We start from the raw sequence: 22,382 nt of genomic DNA on the forward strand, positions 1-22,382 counted from the left end.
TGATAAATGTATATTTTCCAGTTATGTATGCCTTGAGGGTGGCGCCCCCTTGTGTTTGTTGGTAGTTACTGCAATAACATCAAAAATATGAACTAAAACTACACTTTTATATAATAAAAAATATATAAATCATGATCTTTGAATATTTTTTCCTTGAAGACTCATGATGGATTTCACCCAACTGTTCAGATTGTGATGTTTTATGCTGAAGGCAGCCTCACTTCTGCTCCTTAACGCTCACATATTGTTCATATTCTGACTCATAATTGGTTTCTACACCAATTCACATTCAGAAACTCTCAGCTGCTGCTTTTCATTAAATTAATGTTTTTTTATTTCACGAGGTACATATAAAGTGTCCTCTTTCAAGATAACATATGTTGTATGTATGTATGTATGTATGTATGTATGTATCTATCTATCTATCTATCTCTATCTGTGTGTGTGTCATTACAGACTTTTTCGCTCTGGACTCACAAAGACTCACTATGAAGTTGTGGCCTCAACTCTGAAGGTCAACCCCTCCCATCTGAGAGAGCTGGACCTGAGCTACAACCTCCTGGAGAATTCAGATGTGAAGCTTCTGTGTACTGGACTGGAGAGTCCAAACTGTAAACTGGAGACCCTGGGGTCAGTTCACTCACTGTAGCTTTGGTAAAAAAAATACATAAATCATGATCTTTGAATATTTTTTCTTTGAAGACTCATGATGGATATTACGCAACTGTATATATATATATATATATATATATATATATATATATATATATATATATATATATATATACAGAACCGGCCCACCAAGAGGTCCAATCCAGCCCAGTTTCCTTCTTCCTCTTTTTCTCCCTTCCGTCCTTCCTTCCTACCTTTCTTCCTTCCACCTGTCCTTCCTTCCTTGGTTCCTTCATTCATTCCTTCCTTCCTTCCTTCCATCTGTCCTTCTTCCCTTCATTCCTTTCTTCCTTCATTCCTTCTGATCTTCCCTCCCTTCCTTCCTTCCTTCCATCTTTCATTCCTTCCTTCCGATCTTCCCTTCCTTCTCCTCCTTCTTTTCCTTCCGTCCTTCCTTCTTTTTAGTGATCTGGTCCACGTAAGATCAAATTGGGCTGTATGTGGCCCTTGAATGAAAATGAGTTTGACTCCCCTGATATAAACCATTCAGATGATCCATTTCAATAGTTATACTGTTTGGAAAATTAAGATTAAGTTTCTTCTTGATACAAGAAAGGCAACAAGACACAGTTTATATAAAAAATTAGACCCCTTTTTATTGTGTTCTCATATATAAAAGAAATACAAAAAAGAAACATCGACACCAGGCGAGGGTCAGAGCAGGACAGGGTTTCTGGGTTTTGGGCAGGGTGGGGGGAGGGTGGCGATGGGATGGGGGGGGGTCGGGGGGGGCGACATAAAAAGGGGAAGTGGAAACGACAGGAGCAACGTCAGACAGTCCGAGGGGATCAGTCGAACAGACATCGAACAGATGAGGGCGGATGAAAACAGAACGTGGCGGTCCCGTCCACTCCCTCCCCTCCCACACCTCCTCCTCCTCCCACACCTCCTCCTCTTCCTCCTCCTTCAGGAACAAAAGTGGAGTTTCAGCTCTACAAACATTCATCGAACGCCGAGCAGCTTCAGCAGGCAGGAATAATCTCGTTGGTTGAGTTAAACCTCAGTCAGAGAAACTTTTAACCTCAAACAAACCTCAAAAAGCAGCTTTAATATTCAGATTTTCCATCGTAATAAAGTCTGATCTGTCAGCGAGTTTGAACATAAAGAGAATTATCACTGACTCTGCAGCTTCTCCTCGGCTTTATAGTTGAGTTTCAGCTCATTGTTTAGCTTTCTGGCACGTTCCAGCTGTGCCACCGTTTGGCTCCGTCCTCCTCCATTGACCTTTTAAACGCAGTTGGACTTTTAATCAGGGTTGGGTGCAACGCGTCACTGTGTAAATTGGGCGGATGAAAAAAATAATCAAAGGTGCGTTTCATCCTATTTGCGGCACAACTGCCTGACTTCTGATGCTCACACAAAGCTAACAGCAGAACACTTATGGACCCACATTGATACTCAAGCTGAGTGTATGCAGACCCAAACCAAGCAGCCAAAGCTTGTGCGTTACTCATTAATACCGATAATAGTGAACAGACCGCCGTCATCAGACAGAAAACTTGAGTCTGCACGGGTTATTTTATTTTGAAAATTGACCGGATGCTCTATGCTACTTCTGTGCCTGACTTCCTGTTCCTGTCCAGCTCGTTACGCTCTTTGAAGGGTCTTCTGTTGAAAATAGACGCTGCTCGTATTTATAGCCCAGCGCAGCAGAGAGTGGGGCATTCGTGGCCGGTCAAGTCAAAGGGTCAGCGCTCTCATAGCTTCGTTTTGGGCCGCAGCAGCTGTTAAAAAGCTGCTGTACACCACCTGCTCAGCACCAAACAAGCAAACACAGTCAGGACCAAATCAGACATTGCGACAGGTTTGCACGTTTGTTTTAACCGCTGGGAAACAAGCAGAAAGTAAAATTTTATTCCTCTCATTCACCAGTTTGCTCGCTAACAACGCTCTCTCTTTTCATTCACTTTCTAGCTCGCTCTCTCTCTCTCTTTTTCTCTATCATTGCAAACAACTCCTGAACAACTTGTACCAGAAACCGGTTGTTCTTTAATGAGCTTTAACTCAACCATTGGGGCTTATTTGTGCCTGAAGAGCGTCTCCGCCTCTGAGAAATCTGTGTGGGACTCAAACTCCGGTCCACCCTTCAGGACAGCTCAGTCTTATCGGCTACCTCGGCATGATGCCCGCCGCCCACCTCGGAGCCACCGGGCGCTAACAACGTCCTCCTGTTGTAGTGGTGGTGGCCCTTCATGATGCCCGAGTTGTTGTTCTCGTTGAGGATCTGCTTTTGCTTCTGCCGGTTGAGCGACTGGACCAGGCCGAGCACCACAGCCGCCAGCGAGTACTGGCCGGTGATTTTGCGCGGCTGCATGATGAGTGGGTTGGGCTGCACACGGCCCATCAGGTAGTGCGTTCGGATCTTGCCCTCTTGTTCGCTGATGCCCTTCACGTAGATCTCGCCGCGGTACTCGAAGGCAAAGCCGCGCTCCTTCAGGATAAGGTAGGTGTCCTCTGGGACCTGGATCTTGCCGCTCACGCCTGTGCTGTCCATTCGGCTGGCCAGGTTCACCGTCTTCCCCCAGATGTCGTACTGTGGCTTCTTGGCGCCGATCACGCCCGCCACCACTGAGCCGTGAGCCATACCTGCAAAAAACACAAGTGGTTGTCAAGACTGTTAAACTACTGTCAATACTCTCGCTTTTTACAAATTTACACTCGTTTTTATTTGAGTAAACTTTTATAACAGTTTCCATCAAGATTTATGAAGTAGGGGTGGGATTTAATAAGTGTTCACTTCTTCCCACTCCCTTTCGGATGTGGTTGACAATCTTGCAAAAAACATGTGAGTAGTTGTCAAGACTGTTAAATTAGTCTCAATACTCTCACTTTTTACAAATTTACACTAGTTTTTATTTGAGTAAACTTTTACAACAGTTTCCATGAAGAATTTGTGTAATTGGTCATCACAGATTAAAAGGTGAGTTCACAATTTCTCAGTAAAACAATACTGGCAACCAGTCGAGGCAGATGTTGCCCACCTAGAGTCTGGTTCTGCCTCCCCGTTAAAGGAGAGTCTAGATCTGCTCTATGTGAAAAGTGCCTAGAGATGATTTTTGTAGTGATTTGGTGCTATTGAATTTAATTGACATTTACATATGTACATTGCTAATTGTTCCTATCATGGTTCTGACTCTTGAGGAGAGGACTTATTTTGAGTCAGGACTTTTTTGGAAGGACTGAAGTCTTACTTTGGTTGATCTGTTCTGTGTCTCCTTGGTGTTTCTTCTCTGCTTTTCCCTCCACACTTTCCCTACACACCTGTCCTGCATCTTCATCATCTCGTTAGTCCTGCTCTGCTCCCCGTGTCTCTCCCAGCCAGTTTCAAGTCACCTGTTCTCCATTCCCTCATTAGTTCAGTTAGTAATTAAGTCTTGGTTTGGCTTCGCTGACGGTTCTTGTTTGGATTTTTGTCAAGTCAGCCTTGCTCTTTTGATTTTTCTTTGCATCCCACCAATAAAGACAGTTTTCTGCAGTCATGATTTCAGTCTTTTGCATTTGGGGCCACCAGGAGGATGAGATAATAATGAATTCTTTGAAGTTAAAGCCAGTATAAAGATTCAGCAGTCTGAGTTAACCTTCCTGTCGTCCTCCCGGGTCAAATTGTCCCGGTCTGTTCCTTCCCTCCTTTCCTTCCTCCCTTCCTTCTTTCCTTCCTCCTTCCCTCCTCCCATCCATTCTTCCTTCCTTCCTTTCCTTCCTCTCTTCCTTTCCTCCCTTTCTTCCTTCCTTCTTTCCTCCTTCTCTCCTCCCATCAATTTTTCCTTCCTTCCTTCCTCCCTTACTTTCCTTTCCTCTCTTCCTTCCTCCCTTCCTCCTTCCCTCCTCCCATCCAGTCTTCCTTCCTTCTTCCTTCCTTGACTTGAGGACAACAGGAGGGTTAAACAAATCAAGTGTGTATCCTCCAAAGTTACAAACCTTTTAGAGGAACCAACTCCAGTTCCTGTTCAATAATCCCAGACATTAAAAAGGTTCCTGCTCTGAGGAAGTTTTATTTTCTAAAAGTTCAGGAACATTTGGGGAGATGGAAGTTTTGCAGGGCTGATTATAACTGATTGGTCAAACAGACACTGCAGATGCTCCAATTTGTGCAGCGTTTAATCCATAAAACAGTGGATTACTTTGATAAAATCATGGTGGTTGCTTTCTGAAGTAGAAATAAATAATCATCAAACACTCAACAGACGCTTCTCTCTGTTTCCAGCCCTTTTATTTCTCCTTCTCATTCACTCACTCACTGAAACATCAGAGTCATCCACAGTGAATACAAACAACAACAGGCGACTGTGTTTCTGCCTCATGTGGTAATACTGGTTTTACAAAAGCTGCCGTCATTTTTTAAAAGTTTGTATGATTGATGACTAACAGGATTATACAACAGAGACTTTTAGTTCTAGTTTAGTTCCTTTGCTTCCAAACTACCTTTGGTCAAAAATGGGCGTCAGATTGATGAACTTTAAAAAGCATGTTGTGCTTTAGAAATAACGTGAATTTCGTCTCCCATCACTTACATTGAAGATACAGACTAAAGGAACAATTTCAGCAACCAACAACTGTTTCTATGTACAAACAGTGCTGTCAGTCTTGTTTTATGACAGATTTAAACATTTGTGGAACAACCCTTTAAAACCTCAGGCGGTGAGGACCAAACCCTCTCTGAGTTACCAAACCACATCTAATACGTTTCAAGGCTTCAAGTTTTGTTTTCTTGATTATTCTATTATATTGTTTTACTTTTGTTCTGGCTGCTAATGTTGTCATTTTGTTTTATAAACCTCCATAAAACTAACATAACTGATAATCTGCTGCTCAATAATAACACTAATGTTTCAGTTGTAGTCCTCAATTAAATCTCCTCCCTTCATCATGAGATTAAAAAATAATAAAAGGAGTGTGTTTTAAAAATAGAGAAAATACGATGATTTGTTAGTAGAAGGAAGACCAAAAGAAAAACAGGAACAATAACCAAAGTTACGAATAAACTAATAAAAAGAGAGGAAAGAAGCTCGTACCAATCCTCAGCTCGAAGTTGTTGAACGAGTGCTTGTTGATCTCCTGGATGCTCTCGTTGAGCGCAATGGCGAAGTCGGCCAACGCACAGAGGTGACCCCACTTATCTTCACATTGCTGTGGGAGGCAAACAAAAAGAAGAAGAAGAAGAAAAAGAGTCAGCAGAGTGAGCTGGAGGGCAACATGTCACTCTGTTTTCACCACTACTACTTATACTACGACTCACACTGCTGCTGGATTTATTGAGTATTTTTCATTCTATTTCATTCATGAGTTTGAGTGCAGTCGTCTCTTCCTATCGTCAGGTAAAGTCCTGTGGCTGGATTTCTGACATCAAGAGCTTTTTATGAGTCCCAATAAAATGTGTGATTGGCACTGAGTAGGGCTGGGTATCGGTACTCGACGCCTTTTTAAGGGATCAACGGCAATAAATCAATACCAAGTTGTATCGAAACTTCTCCCGTCAAACGATACCTGCAATCGATCCTTTTTGCACCCAGAGCTAAAAAATATGACCATTTGTTTGGACTTGCTCACAGCCAATCAATGCAAGCCTTCTTGTATTTAATGCATCATGTGATTGGCCCACTGCCACAGCAGCTACGACCCGTTTGTGGTGGTGAAGTCGTGGTGAATTTGAGTTAGCGTTAGCTTTGCAGTTCAGCAGCCAAGATGCCTCCTAAACGCTCTAAAGTGAGTCTACACACTGTTACACATGATAAAAGACAGAGACCTACATGTGTTAATGGGAATCTGATGAAGGACTCAGCTGGTATCAGGATCACTTTAAAGGTACTTGGATTGGTACTGGTATTGTACATAAACGACCAACAGCAGTCCTATAATTTAAATGAATTTTGCTCGTTTTAGACTGTACTTTTATTTGAGGAAGGTTCCTGTGAAGCTGCTTTATGTTTAGCCAAAGTTAAGTGTTCTTTGTGTTTTGCCTGGCCTGTTTACAGTCCTGTAACACTTTACTACAAAGCTGGGACCAAGATGCAGAGGGCAAAACTCAGTCTACAATTGGTCTTCAATTTGGTCTTCCGTGGAAATCTCTCCACAAACTCAAACTGGTACAGAACGCAGCCGCTCGTATCATAACCAGAACTCCCTCTATTGAACACATCACTCCTGCCCTGCCCACCCCCCCCCGACCCGCCTCAGGAACTCCCTCTATTGAACACATCACTCCTGCCCTGCAGCAACCTCACTGGCTCCCTATCAAATCCGGCATTGACTTTAAGATTTTACTCCTCACATTCAAGATCCTTCACAACCTGGCACCATCATATCTCTCTGAACTTATTCACATCTACACACCTTCCCGAACTCTCCGATCCTCCTCTGTCAACCAGCTCTTCGCCCCATCTGCCAACTTAACCACCATGGGGTCAAGAGCTTTCAGCCGATCTGCCCCTCGCCTATGGAACTCTCTCCCACCTGACATTCGCACTTCAGACTCTGTCTCTACCTTTAAATCCCGCCTGAAAACGCACCTATTCAGAGTGGCCTACTCTGTCTCCCACTGACTTTGCAATCTTCATTCTTGTTTATTTATTGTATTAATGCACTTTGTAGTCACATTCATAATTATTCTTTATCTTTGCACTAAATTTCTGATTTATATTGTTTGATGTGCTGTTGTTGTGTTATATGAGCCTTTTAAGGTGTCCTTGAGTGCTTTGAAAGGCGCCTTTAAATAAAATGCATTAATATTATTATTACAATCTACGGTCTGTAAAGTGAAACTCTTTTATTCTTTTTGTGTATGACTCAAGTATTCAGCAGTGGCAATAAAAACCAAAGTCCAAATATCCAGGCAGGAAAACAAGGAACAAAAGGCTGGAAAGGAGACAATGATAATCTGACAAGGAACTACAGGTAACACGATGGTATAAACGGAGCAGGGCTGATTACAAAACAAGAGTACATGGGTTACAAAATTAAACAGGAGGTAGGTACAAAACATGAAAAACACAAGTTTGACAGGAACCATTAAACACAGAGCAGAAAAACAACATCTGAAAATCCCTCTGTGAAGCTCACAGCGTGCAAGTTAATAACAAACAGCTTGTCACCAGCATTTAATCAGACTAAACGACACCCTGAGGATCTCACCTGTTTCTCTGGTGACAGACCAGAGACGGCCATGTAGGTGCTGCCGATCGTCTTGATCTTCTCGATGTCCTGGAAACGATCTTCACCCAGCAACTGAGAGAGAAGACACAGAGAGACACTTGCTGAAAACCCTGCTGTAACACATTATTAGCTCCCTACACAGACGAGAACCAAATAAACTAACTTCCTGTTTCAGCAGCAGTCTGTTTAACCTTCGTGTCGTCCTCCTGTTTCTGTTTTGACTGTTCCTTCTTTCCTCCTTTCCTTCCTTCCGTCTGTCCTCCCTTCTTTCTTTCCTCTATCCTTCTTTCCTCCCTCTCTCCCTCCTTCCTTCTGTCCCTCCCTCCCTCCCTTCTTCCTTCCTTCCTCCATCCTTCTTTCCTCCCTCCCTTTTTCCTTCTTTCCTTCCTTCCGTCTGTCCTCCCTTCCTTCTTTCCTCTATCCGTCTTTCCTCCCTCTCTCCCTCCCTCCCTCCCTCCCTCCCTCCCTTCTTCCTTCCTTCCTCTATCCTTCTTTCCTCTCTCCCTCCCCCCCTCCCTTCTTCTTTCTTTCCTTCCTTCCTTCTTTCCTCCCTCCCTCCCTTTCTTTCTTCCTCCCTCCCTCATTTCCTTCCTTCTTCCTCCCTTCCTGCCTTCCTTGACTCGAGGACAACAGTTAATGAAATAAGCAGTTTGAATTCAGCAGATAAACCACAACTCAAGGCAGAGTTATCATGAATACTTTGAGTTGCAGGTGATAAACTTCTTTGTTAACTGTATCATAAAAACCCCAATTAAAACTCTGAGTGCTCGTGTGTCTCCCTGATCTCTGATATCACGAGACGCTCTGTCATCTCTCTGAAGACGAGTTCCCCAGCGGAGAAAAGACAAGTCTGTTCATGTTTGAGAGACAAGTGTTTGAAAGTGAGACGCGTGGCTCGAGGCGGCGGCGGCAGCGGCGAGCTCAGCTGGTGTCTGTCTGTCTCTGCTCTTATTAGAGGACTCCGACGTTTTCTGTCAAAATCTCAGCTCAGTTCAGTTCTGGAGGCTCGATCGGGAACACAAGCTGGATTTCAGTCTGTCCACAGGGCTGCTAACCTCATACTGAACCTGAACTGACAAAACTTTTCATCTACTTGCACTTTGTATTCAAAAATAATTTTTTAGCAATTTCATCAGTATTTCCTGAACTTAAAGGTGCCCTCCAGTCATTTAACCCTTTCTAAGTGCTAAAGTGCTATTTATGCTTTTCCTACCTCTTTGTGGCCATATCAACATTTCTCATTGAGCCTAAATGTGATGTTTTACAGACTTCTACAGACTCATTCACACCTCATTTGTTCTAAACTTTCTTTAAAAACATGTTAGAGACTCATTCTGTTCGTGACCAAGATGAAAACATGAAACTCAGCTTCAAAAATGTCTCCAGCAGGATCTCTGATGTCAGCAGTGATTTGTGTTATTCTTTGTTTATACACTAGCACAACCTGTTTCTATAGCAACCATAGCACAACCTGTATCTATAGCAACCATAGCACAACCTGTATCTATAGCAACCCACAGCACAACCTGTATCTATAGCAACCCACAGCACAACCTGTATCTATAGCATCCATAGCACAACCTGTATCTATAGCAACCATGGCACAACCTGTATCTATAGCAACCATAGAACAACCTATATCTATAGCAACCATAAAACAACCTGTATCTATAGCAACCATAGCACAGACTGTATCTATAGCAACCATAGAACAACCTGTATCTATAGCAACCATAGAACAACCTGTATCTATAGCAACCATAGAACAACCTGTATCTATAGCAACCCACAGCACAACCTGTATCTATAGCAACCCACAGCACAACCTGATGGTCTGTCTGTGCATTACATACCTCATACTAGTGCTAAAGATTGACCTAAAAAGTTAAATGGGTTCAATAGATTTTGGCTTTGACCAGATATCATGACACAAAGTGACCCCTACCAATCAGCTGAGCAGACCTATAATATAAAAATCCTCAGTTTAGAACTTGTGTTTAACATGATTTTTACACAGATGTGAGAGGTCCTGGGTCCAAATCTCGGACGGGCCCCCAAATATGTTACAGCCACAATACAAAACATTAACCGGCAACATATAGAAACACCATACCCAAATACAAGACTGCCAAACTCAATTTTATAAACACATAATACTAAAACTGACCAAAACTAAAAAAGAAAAGAGTCTGGAGTCCAAAAAGGAACAAAAGATGAAAAAATTAAAAGCTGTAGATGACAGAGAATCGGCCTCCTGTATCTTTAGAAGTTGGGCTGAAGTAGCTGCCGGTCTCACCTCGTCAAAGTCGGCGATGATCTCGTTGAGAAGCCGCAGGCACTCGACTCCCTGGTTATTCATCTCGGTCTGGGAGTAGAAGTCTGCGAAGCCCGGGATGGAGGCGAACATCACACCCACGGCGTCGTAGGACTGCGAGTAGAGCTCCTGCAGGGACAGACGACTTATTCATGTTGTTTCATCCTCCATCAACACTTCTTTTGCCTAAATCTTTTAAAACATTTTTGATGATGTCAGATTAAATTAGATTGAATTATTAGTGAAATCTGACATTAAGCAGATTTGATAATTGCACTTTTTAGACTGGATAATAAAATCCAGATTTACACTGTTCTCTGTAAAGGCAGATTTTTTGCTTTACTGATGCTGATCAATAACGGCCAGAGGAGATTAAAGTCCTTTGATTACAGAGGTTTAAAATAATCTTACAATACTTATATACCTACAGCATGTCTTTGCCACTGTATATTATTGTTTCACATGATTTAGAGAATGAGTGCAGATGCCATTTCCCATTTAATTAATCATCTGTGACCAGTAAATACGATATTCCTTTATTAGTCCCTTGGTGGGGAACATTGCAGTGTTACAGCAGCAAGTGGACAGTAAAAATAGAAAGAACATCAATAAAAAGAATGAAGAACAATTAATAAGTAAGTCCACAAGCAACAAAAGCTATATAAGTAAGTAATGATATTAATATGATATTGCACAGATTTTAAAGTGAAAAAATATATTGCAGTTAGATTGAAAGTAATGGTAAACCTGAAATACTGATATTACATAGTAGTGTAATTTTAAAATGTATATTGACTTAAGACTGTTTTTTTTTTTTTACAATACTTCACTACCAGACTATAAACTGCAGCACTGCTATATAAATATATATATATTATAACCAATATTGAGCTATTCTATGGCTGTGTGTGAGGCATTTTGATGTAATTATAACTCTTTTTTTGGCCTTATGCAACCTTTCCATTATATTTTTTTTAATGTAATATTGCTTCATTTTCAACTGGTGCCAATAAAATTCAAACTCAATGTGTAAATATTTAAAAATCTGCTCAGCATCAGAGTGTTTGATGCTGTTGTTGTGTGTTGCAGCAGGTGAGACTGCAGTGTCACTTCCTCGTTTCCACCACCGGGGGGCACTGTTGACACGTGACAGAGCAGCACAGCAGTCCTACACACATGAAAACAGCTTCTCCTCACATACTAATGTCACGCGGAGTAATTCATCATGTTATTATGTGAATATTTTAACAAGCGGCTGGTAAACACGATGTCCAGTCATAGTTCAACATCTCAAGTTAATAATTCAGCAGAAGTTGAGCTTCTCTCTCTGTCTCTATCTCTCACTGTCTCTCTCTCTCTCTCTCTCACTGTCTCCCTCTCTCTCTCTGTCTCTCTCTCTTTCTCTCTGTCTCTCTCTCTCACTGTCTCCCTCTCTCTCTCTGTCTCTCTCTCTCTCTGTCCCTCTCTCTCTCTCTGTCTTTCTTTCTCTCTCTCTTTCTCTCTGTCTGTCTCTCTCTCTGTCTCTCTCTCTTTCTCTCTGTCTCTCTCTCTCTGTCTCTCTCTCTTTCTCTCTGTCTCTCACGCTTGTGAATTTAAGCCCCTGACTTTATTGTGACATCCTCACTGACATTATACATGTTTAATGAGCTCAGTCAAACCTCAAACCGTAAAAGTAAAAGTCGGTAAAAGTCGAGCTAATTTAATTTCTCGGTCCCTTCGCTGCGTCTCTTTAGGATCACATCAGTCAGTGTTCGTCCTGCAACTGAAGCCTTTTTAATGGACCTCATTAGGAGTTTTCTACAGTAGGCAGGCTCAGATAGTGACAAGTTAAAGTCAAATCCAATTAAGTGTCAGCATAAGATGAAACCATAAATATTCTCATTTGTAGTTGTTCAGCTGGATTAACCAAATTTTAAACTCCTTTATTGTAAATACATCATAAAATTGATTGATGACTTGTTTTATTTTGGCTAATATGTGTATCTAAACTATTATGAATGCAATCCCCCCCAAAAAACACCCTCAAAATATAACCAGAACCAGTCAAATGAATCAGTAAAAATGTGTCTAAAGCCTGCAGCAACAGGTATAACTCCATTTATCTGCTTTTAACCTGCTTTCTGATGTGAATCTGAAGCCTGTCACACAACACCGGCCACACAGGAAGCTGTAACAGGAAAAAAAAGATCACAATATCTAAACCACCAGCAGCTGAAAGCACTGCTGAAGAGTCCTTGAGTGAAGCCTTGCAGGCTGCTGCGAATAAAAGCTTCAATCCCAGCCCCCCCCCCCCCCCAGCCCCCCCCCCACCTCCTCCTTTAAAAAAACCCAACAGAGTCTAAAAATGAAACTGTTGATATAAATGACACTCAGCTGTCTGTCACCTGATTAATTCCAAAAGATCATAAACACCTCTTCAGGGGGTGCAGGAGGAGCCTATTAATAACCCAGAGCTCCAGTATCTAAATCACGGAACAATAAACAGCCTGATTTATAATGTAAGAAGTGATTAGGACCCAACCTATCCTAACCGATGCATTTTTAATCATGTCCTTTTTAATTAGGAACAGGCACGGGAGCAGAATGATATCAGCTCTCCCCTCCTGACATCAATAATTCATCTTTTTTTTTTTTTTTTTTTTGTTCAGGAGGCTACGGAAGATCGGAGAAGTCAATAATGAAAGAAGCCAGATGAGGACAATGCAGCCATTTGACTCCGGCATGCGATAACTGTCCTCTCTGCCGAACAGCACCATCAGTCATTATCACGCTCATAAAACGAGACAAATGGTGCAAGAAAAGCCACAAAAAAGGGCGGAAAGAAAAAACTAAAATATGTTACTTTACTTTGTTTCTTTCTCGACTAATGTCAAACCCCCGTTGATGGATATTTAAAGAGATTCACCCCAAAGTCATCTTCATCTTTCATCTTAATTGCTGGCAGCTCATTACAGAGAAACACAGAAGTTATCAGCCGGCATTTTAATTATGATGTTTTTCACATTTTAAAAAGGTGTAATTAATCTTGTAGATCTAATTTTGAAATGAGCAGTTTTTTTTAAGTCGGAGTGATAAGAGACGTCACTTCCTGTCTAGCCTCTGCTCCGCCGGCTTCTGTAGCTAAACACAATGTCTCAGCCATCGTTCCTTTCATCCGTCTTTCAGTAAAAAATGAAAGGAAACATCTTGGACTCCTTATTTTAAAAAGGTCCTTGCCTCAAATGGAAAAAACTGAGTCGAACATAATCCAATCAAAACCAACAGGTGACAGAGTTAAGTGTACTTTTACTTCATTGTCTTTACATCTGAAAGGCTGCACCCTGCACTCTTTATCTGAAAGGTCCTGGCTTCAATCAGAAAAGATAACGCCAACCATGAGCTGCATCTCTGGACTTCAAACTGGCTCCAATCCAAACCAACAGGTGACATGGAGACTTTTGTTCATCCGATTGAAGCATTTAATCAGAACAGACGTTTTGCAGATTGATTGTAAACATCACGTGATTGACCAAAGATGGATGTTTTTTCATGGACTTTTTTTGAACATGTCAGTATTTCTTGTTTTTCTTCCATCTAAACATGTAATAATAACCATAGACTGTATAAAAGAAATGGACGTAACATCCGTCACCCATTGGTTTGTGGACTGCTGCTCGGAAGTCAATAGTTTTGAATTTAGGCAGCGCCATCTTGAAAATTTCAGGTGCATGCTGGGAAAAATAAAAGCACGGATTCTACTTATATGGGCATGAGGCGGGGCCATGGGCGGAGCGGGGAGGTTGCTATGGTTGCGAGGGCTGGATCTCGAGGACATTGGGCAATCAACCTGTCAATCAGGACGTAGCCACGCCCTAATGCATACCCTGCTTTATCGTCACATATAAAATCAGGGAGGCCAAAATGTCCCAAATGAACATCATACTGCATTGAAGAAGGCTTTAAACTAGCGATTGAGACCATAAACACATTTTGAAAACGTTTACTGAGGTTAGAAATCAAGTGAGAAGTTGGTGAATTCTCCATTGACTTGTATAGAGACGGTCGCCCCCTGGTGGCCTTTTGATAGAATGGTCTTTCAACCAGAAAAGATGGGGCTGACCATAAGCTGCAATTCTGGGCTTCAAACTGGCTCCAACAGGTAACTTCACCACCTCTCTACATCCATCTTCATATACAGTCTACACCTCAGCCCCATCCAGTCCTTTGGAATGAACTGAAATACAGACACCTTATCGTCCAACATCAGCGTTGGACCTCACTGACGCTCTAGTGACTAAATGGGAGCAAATCCCAGCAGCAGAATAACACCCACGGTTTCTGTTATTAAAGAAAACCAGTGGCTGCATTTAAAGTAAAACACTTTAAAAGGTAAGATCATGTAATGTGTCGTAAATGTGCTGAAGCTTTTATAGACATATGTGTGTTTGAATGTGATTGTGTGCTTCTATTGTAGGTTTTTAACAAGTGCAGAACTGCTCTATTCAAAGGAAATTAAAAGCACAAAAGGAGAAGGGCAGCGGAGATTAGGTGAACAAAAAGAGCAACTTTGGAAAGTTTGACTCTTTGCAGATTTGGGGCAGCTGAGTCACTGCAGCCACAGAGAAGCAAATCAATGTGTTCTCTGCTGACTGACAACATGTTATTAAAATCAAATCAAATGCATGCGACCAAAAAGAAGAAGAAGAAGAAGATGAAGAGGAAAAAAAAAAGACTCTACAAAGATTTCCGGTTGAATGAAGCGCCCAACCAATTCTCTCTCTGTACAGTTGTTTGAAAAGCAATTACAGAGCCTTTTCTTTTCTTCGGAGCTGGAACATCGAGACTCAGGGAACGAATTGTAATGAACGCAGGGGATTAATTTTAAAGTACATCTATAGTGAGGGGGAAAAAAAGAAGGTGAAGCATGCAGATGTGTGAGAGGAGGCTCATAAAGTGTTGGGTTTAGATTTAGTCTGCGGTTTGCTGAGAATATTAATCGTTGGCTATTAGAGACATTTCATGTGTGCTAATTTTATTAAAGAGGAAGGAAGTAAGGAGAGAAGGAAGGAAGGAAGGAAAGGAGGGAGGGAGGGAGGAAAAGAAGGAGGAAGGAAGGAGAAAAGGAAGGAAGGAAGGAAGGAAGGAAAGGAGTAAGGAGGGAGGGAGGGAGGAAAAGAGGGAGGAAGTAAGGAGAAAAGGAAGGAAGGAAGGAAGGAGGAGGCAGCAAAGAAAGAGGGAAGGAAGGGAAGAACGAAGGAAAAAATAAAAATAAATGAAGGAAAGAAGGAAGGAAGGAAGGAAGGAAGGAAGGAAGGAAGGAACAGTCAAAAAAGACGGGGTCAATTTGACCCGGGAGGACGACAGGAAGTTTAACTGTCTGATCGTCTGAGATCTCAGCAGCATTAACTTAACAAATCGGAATTTTCTTTAACATAAGATTCATTTCACGCCATCTTGACTAATTAGTAGTTTATTAGATAACTATTCCCCAAATTTAGGAGCTCCCCCATCACTTAAACCCTCTGACACGGTGGTGTGTTCAAGAACCCACATATAAAATAAAGCAAAGTGAGTATTCATTGTTTCAGACAGTCAAAGTGAGGGTTAGGGTTACACGTGACGGATGTGTGAGTTTGTACGGACCTCGTTGTCCCGGTCCTTCTCCAGGAAGTGTCGGGCCACGTGGCTCGGCAGGATGTTCCGCAGCATGTTCTCGTTGTGTTCTCGCAGCTCCTTCATCTCGTTGATCTCCTCTTTGGCCTGAACGCGCCACAGGAAGTCCAGCCGGGCCGTGTACTCCAACTAAAACACAAAAGAAAACTCATGCTAGTAAAATATCTCTTTTTTTTTTAACTTAAAGCCTTTATATGTGTAGAATTTGAACGGTTTGATCTCTGGCGCCCTCCAGTGGCAGAACCAGGAAATACACCTTAAAAATTAAATTTTATTTTATATTCTTTTTTTTTCTTTCTCCCAATTTAAATCATGTAGGTAGTGATTCGTAACTTTTACTATAAAATAAGAACAATGATAAGGAGATGGACTCAATCGAAATCTATACAGCAGAATCGGAGATATCGTCCATCATCCTGGTCAAGTTTTAACACCTTCATCACCCAGATCGGCCACATTAAGCTAACATCTTTCCCTAATCATAGAGGTGGAAGATCAGAAAACCTGATGACTGGATGGATATAGAAAAAACAAAAAGTGTAAATAAAGGATGTGAATGTTGGTTTCACCCTTTTTGGAAAGCATTTTATCTTTCAGGGAGGATAAAAACAACAGAATCATAAAACACATAACAGCTAAAAAACGAAGGCTTTGTGTCGGTAACGCTATGTGATGAAATCATGGAGCTAATTTAAATGCAGCTTTCACTGTGAAGGAAAAAAGTTGAATTACAATTAGAGACGTGTGACGAATAAGACGAGACCAACTGAGGGTGAAAGTGACTCAATAAAGGATAACATTAAAATATATTTTCTTCTCACTCCTCACAGACTTAAAGGAGTTGATCATAATGAGCTCATTGGGACCCTGCTAACGCTGCCTGATACAGTAACTATCTATTATTCATTATAAGTAACCGATAACCAGGACTTCTCAGTGTTATCTTCAATATCTCCAAAGGCTTTATGCTATGTGTCCTCTTTCTTTTTCCTCTCCAGACAGGCTTTATTAACGGCTTCTAATGAAACATTTAGCCAGGATGAGGGGAAAGTCTGTTGTTTATATCATTTAAATGATGGAAAAGCTGAGCTGTGTTTCTGGAATTAAAAAAAATCTGTTAAAGGTTGGATCAATTATGAAGCGGGACTCTAATAGGCAACACAAATTGCTTTTCTCAAAGCACAATTAATACAAAAAGTCATTTGAATACATTAGAGCCAAACAATAAGTCGGTACCATTTGGTTTAAACATGTGAAGGGGGCAGAGGAGAAAAAAAAAGAAAGGAAAAAAAAAAAACCCTGATATTGAAAATTAATTTCGGGGGCAAGCAGATAAGCCTGTGAGGATTTAAGCGCCTGTCTCTGGCGATTGGCGGAAACAGTTTTGTGATTAATCTCGGTATCAATTAGTCCCCTTAATCATATGAGTGAGTACAAAACTTCAATCTCATTTTTTTTTGTAATTAAGAACGTAAAAGCCCACAGGGGCCGGTTTGGGTTTGGCGGCAGGATAATAATGAGATGGCGGCCGGTCGCTCAGCTGTTAACCAACATGACCTCCACTGTTCTGGGCGACACTTTCATTTAAAAACCCTCCCAGAAGAAATACACTCAGCTGCTCAATCCTAATAAACATTTAACTCAGTGTAAGAGCTGCTGTCATCTCTTATACAACTAAATTACAACAGCAAATATGTTTGGCAGGAAATGTAGAGTTGGCTAACCCTAACCCTTAAAATATAGTTAATGTTCATATTTGGATACCTGCAAAAATGAACAAGTGAAAAGGATTAAAATTAGAGTACGATTGTTATCTCTGTTTAATACTGAAGAAGTCTACAGTGGCCTAACCTGTTCCTGAAGTAAAATAATCCCAGTGTAAGTGAACACATCACAGCGCTTTAACCTTCCTGTCATCCTCCCGGGTCAAATTGACCCCGTCTGTTTTGACTGTTCCTTCCTTCCTCCCTTCCGTCTGTCCTTCCTTCCTCCCTCCCTCCTTCTTTCCTTCCCTCCCTCCTTCTTTCCTTCCCTCCTTCCTTCCTTTCCTCCCTCCCTCCCTCCCTCCCTTTGCTATGGTTGCGAGGGCTGGATCTCGAGGACATTGGTCAATCAACCTGTCAATCAGGACGTAGCCACGCCCTAATGCATACCCTGCTTTATCGTCACATATAAAATCAGGGAGGCCAAAATGTCCCAAATGAACATCATACTGCATTGAAGAAGGCTTTAAACTAGCGATTGAGACCATAAACACATTTTGAAAACGTTTACTGAGGTTAGAAATCAAGTGAGAAGTTGGTGAATTCTCCATTGACTTGTATAGAGACGGTCGCCCCCTGGTGGCCTTTTGATAGAATGCAGCTCTAAGTTACTTCCACGTTGGCCTCATTTCAGAGGACCGGAGCTCCCTGTCTGGCTGAAACATTTTGATCTAAACTACAAGTGACCCTTCTCCGTGCATCTTAGAAGTAAGTGCCAGAAACACCAGCCTGTTACCTTTGTTACGAGACCAAGATTATTCATATAGACCTTGTAGTTGCAGAGATATACTCAACTCATTTTGGGTGTGTCATTTTCGAGCAGCAGCCTGAGTCCGACTCCGACGGATAAAGAGGTTAAAGCAGGTTTACTAACAATTAAAAAACACATTCAGTGACTTTTAATGCAGATTTAACCAATTAGTTGTATTTATCAAACCTTAATAGTAGGTGACAAATCAGAAAATAAAAGATCTATTTACATTCACTATAATGAAATGATTTCATCTTCATCCACCGGCACCATTAGGTAATGACCATGACTATTGATCTTAAAATGATTTCACATTTCAAAATAAGAGCCTCTTGTGCAGCAGCTTTGTGTAGGCTAGTGCTTGATAATGTAATTACACCTCTGACAGGAAGCACATGAAGAACAACCTAATCTGGCTTCTGTGCCCTGCTGCCATTAGTTTATTATAAATAAAAAGGGAGGGATTTGGTTGGTTTCCTCTGCACCCTAAAACATATGAAAGCCTCAAAAAAACAGATTTGATTCAATATATTTACTCATATTATTAATCTTACAAATGCATGATAATGGAGTTAAAGAGAATAATTTAAAGTTGAATATAAATGTAAAAGGGAGAATGTGTGCAAATGTTGTTTTCTGGGTTATTGTGAAGATTTTGAACGTAGCGCTCTGAATGAGCTGCTCCTGATGAAAGAGGCTGTGAAGAAGAGGAATAAAGGAGTGAAAGACCATCCTCCATCTTTCTGCACTAATAGGCTCTTCTTCACAACACAGTAAAAAACACTTAAAGGTCTCCTCTGAAAGACGCATTAACTAATGTATTTACACCCTCTCTCTCTCTCTGTTCACACACGTGTTGCTCAACAATGAGCGTCGACGCTGTAAAAGCTTTGAAAAGACTCGCTCTCGTTTTACAGGAAGAAAAACAATGAAGCTGCTTCATTATCGCAGTGTTTAGAGTGGTGATATATTACTCCTGTTGAATACTTTCTCATTGCGTGTCTCTGCTGGATCTGGTCTCTGCTGCCTTCCAAAAAATGTGAGATGTGAGATCATTTGCCTGAGTCGATAACAAGAAGATTTAGTTCCTCACGCAACGAGGAGCAGCTGCAGCTTTTATTGGTGTTGCTTTCTTATAGTTTAGTCTGACAGATCAGTGCTTCATTGAGGCTTATTTGTTGTGATTCCTTCCAACTTGGCTCCATTTGTACCCACAGACTGTATAAAAGAAATGGACGTAACATCCATGACGTCACCCATTGGTTTGTGGACTGCTGCTCGGAAGCCTAATAGTGTCGAATCTAGGCAGCGCCATCTTGAAAATTTCAGGTGCATGCTGGGAAAAATAAAAACACGGATTCTACTTATATGGGCATGAGGCGGGGCCATGGGCGGAGCGGGGAGGTTGCTATGGTTACGAGGGCTGGATCTGGAGGACATTGGTCAATCAACCTGTCAATCAGGACGTAGCCACGCCCTAATGCATACCCTGCTTTATCGTCACATATAAAATCAGGGAGGCCAAAATGTCCCAAATGAACATCATACTGCATTGAAGAAGGCTTTAAACTAGCGATTGAGACCATAAACACATTTTGAAAACGTTTACTGAGGTTAGAAATCAAGTGAGAAGTTGGTGAATTCTCCATTGACTTGTACCAGATACACTGGTGGTCCCGTTAGCGCCTGTACTAAGACATTCGGCTGATGGCTCTAACTCCACTATTTTACGACCAAATAAAAATAAACGGCTGAGGCGCTGTTTAGATAGACCCCATGGTGCATATGACGCTAGGTCGAAATTACGCCAAACCATCACTTTAACTTTGACCCGTTGACCTCATTCACTAACACTTTATTGTGCCACCTAGTGGTAACAAAAGCACAATACAGTTTGAAAACGAGATGGCAGCAGCTGATCCAACTCAGTCAACAGCTGATCCTCAGATAAACGTGAACCTGGTATAAAAAACGTATCAGATTTAATGGTTGAAACTCGTTAATTTATGCTATATAATGATATGCTTTAACTACTTTAACTAATTTTAGCAACAGCTACAAGCTATGACACTGCTACTCAGTGCTACTTTAGTGGAGTGGGGGGGTTTAATTGTATGTTTTAATGCTTGGGTTTTATTTTTATTTCTCACATTGGATGTTTTTATGTTTTATGTAAAGCACGTTGAGTTGCCATTGTGTATGAAATGCGCCATATAAATACATAAAGCTGCCTTGCCTACTCAGAAAGTAGGTCTCGTTTGAGGACATTAGGAAAGGTGTAAATTTAAGGAAATAGCTTATACAAAAATAAGGACTTCCTGTTCAAAGACAATGCTTAGTTTTTGTTATAGATCGTTTATAATATTGGTATAAAAAGCCGATTGTACATCCAAAAAACACAGATGAAGAAATCACCATGTTGAACATTGAACTTCCTGCTCAGAGTAAACAGCTTGTTTAATATCATCTCTTTTTCTCTTAGCCTCTCACATAAACAGCTCCTTCTCTTTTTTTTCTTCCTTTTTTTCTTTTTTCTCCCCAGAGTGGCGAGTGTCAGGCGCCTCGCTGCGAGCTGTCATTGTCTCTGCTTTTTCCAAACAAGTGGTGGGATTGACCGGGGCAGAATCAATATGCTGCCACTGGATGACTGCAAATGCGGGCTGCTTTCTACTTTCATGGAGGCTACAAAAGGACCTTCAATTACGGCCGTCTCCCCTCCATCTCTGACCGACGCCGAGCCGCTGAACTACATGATCAAAGGTTGCCATAGAGAGAGCTTGAAAGCAACGCGCTGATACCAGTTTCCTCTGAGCTGCTGACTCTGACTGCATCCTTATAAAAACGGCTTGTATAATATGTCGTGTAAATGAAGAGGGTTTTTTTTTTCCTGTGTCTTTGTGTGTTGCACAATAACACCTGACTGTTGCTTTATGTGGTATTATGGATGAAATGCTGCTGTTAGGAATTAAAAGGGTTGGTTTCCTTTCTCATAGATGTTCATTTGAATAAGTGTCAGTGATAAATAAGTGTTGGCAAGGTGAGCAAATATGTTAAAAATTATATTTAAAAGCATCAGGTTTGTTAAAATGTACATTTAATATTTTTGTTGGTTTTATATCATTTGAAATGACATTTGCACCATTTTTTACCAAAAGTAAGACTGAATGCTCCTGACAATGTCAAATGGTGTAACCACAAAATAATGATTTTATCCACCTACAGTGTATTTAAGTGGACTTATACTAATAATGACTTCATTAAAAAAAAATATTGAAATGTTTCCCCTCTCATACACGTTAATTGAGTGGACAAAATATTAGGAACACCATTCAATATAATGAACCTTAGTACATCACTATCACCATCACCTACTATGACCTCAGTTATTAACATAAAGTAGAATTTAAAGACAGTGTAAAGTGAATTAAGACATTTTCTTCTAAACACATTAAATACGTCATAAATGTATTTCTAAAAAAGGTGTAAAAAGCATTTCAACCATTTAGATTTGAATTGTGGAGCTAGGCTTCACAAACTGTGTTTCAAGATTTCTGTGTTCAGGATTTAGTGATTAGCATAAACCCGCCCCTGCTGCTGTAGAGGTAGAAATACATTCAGCACACACTACTACTACTACAGTCTGCAGTTAGCCAGTTAGCTGAGTTAGCCGCTGAGTGAGCAGCCGAGTTAGCCAACAAGCTAACAGCAGAAAGCTCTCAGACATAGCGTCCATGTTTCTGGTAGAGGTGGTGACTTTGATTGACAGGTGACACTTGGTAGGGGGCGGGGCTTCAGCTGACTCGGCAGCCACGCCCACAGCGTTTGGGAGCAGAGAAAGAGGCTGATTTTTACACAACTTTGAAGCCTAATTTTATATATTTGGCGATTTTTTTAATCATTCAAATTTGGCAGGGTGGTTAACAACACACTTTTCTGTGGTATGTCAAACTCAGAACACATATTTATTCTTACTTTAACACAGACTTTAAAGCAGATCTGTTGAATTAGATTACACAGGTGTACCAGTGAGTGTTTATAGAGTCTTGCATTGTCATTTAGTTTCATCCTAATCTCACAAACA

General features: G+C 41.1%; 1 protein-coding gene across 1 annotated transcript in view; it reads right to left on the reverse strand.

Moving 5' to 3' along the window:
• Nucleotides 1–2,758: 2,758 nt before the first annotated feature.
• LOC128369796 (adenylate cyclase type 8-like) overlaps nt 2,759–22,382 on the reverse strand; it is a 39,489-nt gene continuing 19,865 nt past the window's right edge. Inside the window, exons 7-11 of the mRNA XM_053330873.1 lie at nt 15,758–15,916; nt 10,118–10,264; nt 7,801–7,893; nt 5,685–5,799; nt 2,759–3,258 (exon numbers count right to left, since the gene is read on the reverse strand). Coding sequence (XP_053186848.1) covers nt 2,759–3,258; nt 5,685–5,799; nt 7,801–7,893; nt 10,118–10,264; nt 15,758–15,916 — 1,014 coding nt within the window. The remainder of the gene's footprint in view (nt 3,259–5,684; nt 5,800–7,800; nt 7,894–10,117; nt 10,265–15,757; nt 15,917–22,382) is intronic.

Source organism: Scomber japonicus, chromosome 12, assembly GCF_027409825.1.
Source record: "Scomber japonicus isolate fScoJap1 chromosome 12, fScoJap1.pri, whole genome shotgun sequence".
Taxonomy (NCBI): domain Eukaryota; kingdom Metazoa; phylum Chordata; class Actinopteri; order Scombriformes; family Scombridae; genus Scomber; species Scomber japonicus.